Source organism: Lipotes vexillifer, unplaced genomic scaffold (genome assembly GCF_000442215.2).
Source record: "Lipotes vexillifer unplaced genomic scaffold, Lipotes_vexillifer_v1.1 scaffold242, whole genome shotgun sequence".
NCBI classification, from domain to species: Eukaryota; Metazoa; Chordata; class Mammalia; order Artiodactyla; family Lipotidae; genus Lipotes; species Lipotes vexillifer.
In genome coordinates this window covers 2,548,446-2,552,034 of record NW_006771376.1, presented here as the reverse complement: position 1 = coordinate 2,552,034, position 3,589 = coordinate 2,548,446, and the positions used below count along the sequence as shown (strand labels likewise).

At 45.1% G+C, this 3,589-nt stretch overlaps 1 protein-coding gene across 1 annotated transcript in view; it reads left to right on the top strand.

Moving 5' to 3' along the window:
- Positions 1-3,589, top strand: part of ABCB10 (ATP binding cassette subfamily B member 10) — a 57,799-nt gene that overhangs the window by 42,111 nt on the left and 12,099 nt on the right. Inside the window, exon 7 of the mRNA XM_007446717.1 lies at positions 944-1,079. Within this exon, the coding sequence (XP_007446779.1) occupies positions 944-1,079 (136 nt within the window). The remainder of the gene's footprint in view (positions 1-943; positions 1,080-3,589) is intronic.

The following is a 3,589-nucleotide window of genomic DNA, read 5'->3' as shown; positions in this document are numbered from 1 at the left end:
TAAATCATTTTGAAAAGAGTGAAAAGGGTAGACGTTATGATTGGGAGGGGCTTTTATTCTGTGAATCTTGCCATACGTAGAAAATGCTTCTCCCTCAAGAGTAAGAATTACCATCCTTAAAATATTTTTGTGAAGGAGGAGGAAAACAAGTAAATGTAATTAAAGGAAAGGTGGTGAGACCAAGACAGTGTGGGATTGGGCACTGATTCTCAGAGTGTGGTCCAGACCAGGCACGTCAGCTTCGCCTTGGGAACTGGTTAGGCATGCAGATTCTCAGCTCCACTCAGCATGTCCTGAATTGGAAACTCTTGGGATGGGGCTGGCAATCTGTGTTTTAGCCCCAGGTCATTCTGATGCAGGCAGTTTGTGACCCACTGAGGATTAACCAAAATAATCTCAGTGTATTTCAAGAAGGAAGTATAAGAAAATTGATCACGTTGATCACAATGAACTCGGGTAGGACACCGAACTAGAAAATCACCATGATGGCAAATTCATAATGTGTTCAAACTGGAAAGAACATTAGAGGTGATTCAGTAACGGCCGTGACTTAACGGATAGGAAGGCCCAAGGAGGCAGCGCTTACAGAGACCACGCACCTAACGCAGGTCGGCAGGTGAGCAAGATGCAGGGCTCTGGCTTCTCAGTGCAGCCTGCCCAGCCTCCTTACTATTATTTTTCTCCTTTGCAAATTGATTAGACTGAGTAAAATAGGAATCTGACAGGTGACTTAGTGTTTAGGTTTCTGTGTTAATGAGATTATTTCCTTCAATATTGTGATATTTCAAAAGTATTTTTAAATTCAGATTAAAACTTACTTAGTATTTTGGAAAAATCTTGCTTGATGGTGAAATGCATAAAGGGAATTATAGGCCATGTGAATGCTTTTTGCATTTGGCGACTTTGGTTCCCACCTGACTTCTGTGTTTTCTTCCCTTGACAGACCGGGCTCTCTGGGAACCTGATCGTGCTTTCTGTCCTGTACAAAGGAGGACTGCTGATGGGCAGTGCCCACATGACAGTGGGTGAACTCTCTTCCTTCCTAATGTATGCTTTCTGGGTTGGATTAAGCATTGGAGGTATATAATTTAAATAGGCTTGGGGATTTACAAACCAACAATAGGTTTATAGTTTCTGAAATGAAAACTTAACTTTCCCATTACTCCACCTCTCATCAATTAACTAACTGCAAAAACCTCTCCTAGAATGTTACTCCAACTTGACTTTGAAAGAAAGAGAAAAGATACAAGTGGGATCCTCCCTGGGGTCTGGAATTTCCAGGGTTTTGCAGGCCCCCTGTAGCTGGTGGAGTTCCGGGTCTCACTGGAGCTCTTTCCAGCTGCATGTAGGGCAGCCTGTTCCCTTTCACCGTAGGATGGATGCTGGGGAGGAAGGGTGGTGTGAACAGGCATGTACAGGAAGCCCCATCCTCTGGTGATGATGCTTCCATGATGGGCAAGTCACTGGTGGGGAGTAAAGTTCCTTCTGTACAAAGTCAGCCATGTTCAAAACTAGTGAACAGGGCTTCCCTGGTGGCGCAGTGCTTGAGAGTCCGCCTGCCGATGCAGGAGACGCGGGTTCGTGCCCCGTTTCGGGAAGATCCCACATGCCGCGGAGCGGCTGGGCCCGTGAGCCATGGCCACTGAGCCTGCGCGTCCGGAGCCTGTGCTCCGCAAATGGGAGAGGCCACAACAGTGAGAGGCCCGCAAAACGCAAAAAAAAAAAAAAAAAAAAAAAAAAAACTAGTGAACAATCACAAATATAAACGATAAAGTACATGAAGCACAGTTGCTTGCTTTTGTCAAGAATCTCTCAGAGATGAGCTTTCATTGTCTACTTCTGAGTGAAGGGAAGCAAGATCCATGGAGTCTGCAAGGTTTTCTTTTCCGTAGCTTTCCTGAGGCCCCAGCCAACTGGGAGCAGATGATTTCCTGCTTTTTGTTTTCCTTCTTCTCTTTGAAAAGAGATGGAAAGGTTAGATAAACACTGAAGTCTGGTTCAAGGAGCTCAGGTATCCCATGGGGGTCACCTCAACCCGACACTCTTGTTGTTTTCAGGGTTTCAGGGTTTTCTACTGGTTAAAGGTATAGGCTTTTCCTTAGACATCTGCAGGCAAGTGAGGATATTTTCTGGACTGAGATTTCCAGAGACCCCTTTAAAAATAGCATTTTAGTTCCTCTGGCTGGTCTTGAAGACAAACCTGATCAAGACACTTCCAGGTGCTGAGTGACTTGGGAAGCGAGAGGGCCAGTTCAGGAGGACAGAGCAATGATGGTGTTTCTCTTTTCTCTCCGTCTCTTGGGTTGGGCCTGTCGGGCTGTAGGCTCGCACACCCGTGTGGGTGGGTTCCTTTCAGCCTTTTGTCCCACCTCAGAGTGGACTTGTCTGCCGCCACCTTCCCTCTCTGTGGCCTTCCTGTGCACGGTCCACGCTTGACCGCTGTCAGCTTTCCTCCTGCCCCCCCCCAACCTTGCGTTTTCTGCCACATTTGTCTTGATCTTCCTTAGTCCCTCTGCTGACACCTTCTTTTTTCCATAGTACTTGACCTGATAGACGCTACCTCTGTTTTGGGGTGTTCTGCTGCCCTACCTTTTGTCCCAAGTTCATAGCTGTGTCTTGCACAGAAATTGGTTGGAAACACAGTTCCCATCCCCTGGGAGTCAGTTACCTCCCCTGGTCACAGATGTGCTGCTGAGGCTTTGTCTGTGCTTGAGATTTCAGGGGGCTCGGCCTCCTGAGCCACAGGCCACCCCACGGCTCTGGATGATGGTTCCTGCCGTCTGGCGGCGGAGAGAGGAGTGAAGTGTGGGCGGGACTGTAGGGACCTGTTACAGGTTGAGGTGGGTTTTAAATATTTTTGTGAAGCTCACTGTTTAGAGTGATTCTGTAATGAATCTGCAATCAAGAAATTCTGTTTTATTTATTAAATAAATCAGAATTTTTATATGTTGGTTCCTGCTTAGAATAGATTTTACTGAAAAAAAAAAGAACCCACAGTAAATTCTACATTTATTTTCTGTTGTGAGAGGGTCAGAGGTACTATTTGAAGGAAAACATGCTTGTTTCTTTTATACCAGAGAAGGCTCTTACATCTTCCTATCAAACCCAATATCTTTCTTTCTTACATTTTTATTGAGGTGAAATTCACATAACACAAACTTAATCATTTTTAAATGTACAGCTCGGTGGCATTTAGTACATTCACAGTGTTGTGCAACCACTACCTCTGTTTAGTTCCAAAATATTTTCCTCCCCTCGAAGAAAAGCCCATACTCATCAAGTAGTCTATACCCTGCTCCCCAGCGCCTCGCAGCCAGTTTGCTTCCTATCTGTATGTATTTACTTATTCCGGATATTTCACGTGAATGGAATTATATCGTTTGTGGCCTCGTGTGTTTGGCTTCTTTCCCTTCGCGTGTTTTCAAAGTTCACCCACATTGTAGCATGTACTTCATTCCTTTTTGTGGTTGAATAATACTCGACTGTATGGATAGACTACATTTTGTTTATCCAGGGCCATTTTGTCTTCGTTTCTGTTTTCCAGAGTCTAAACTCTTTACTATGTTGTGAACTACTTACAACTCTTTCC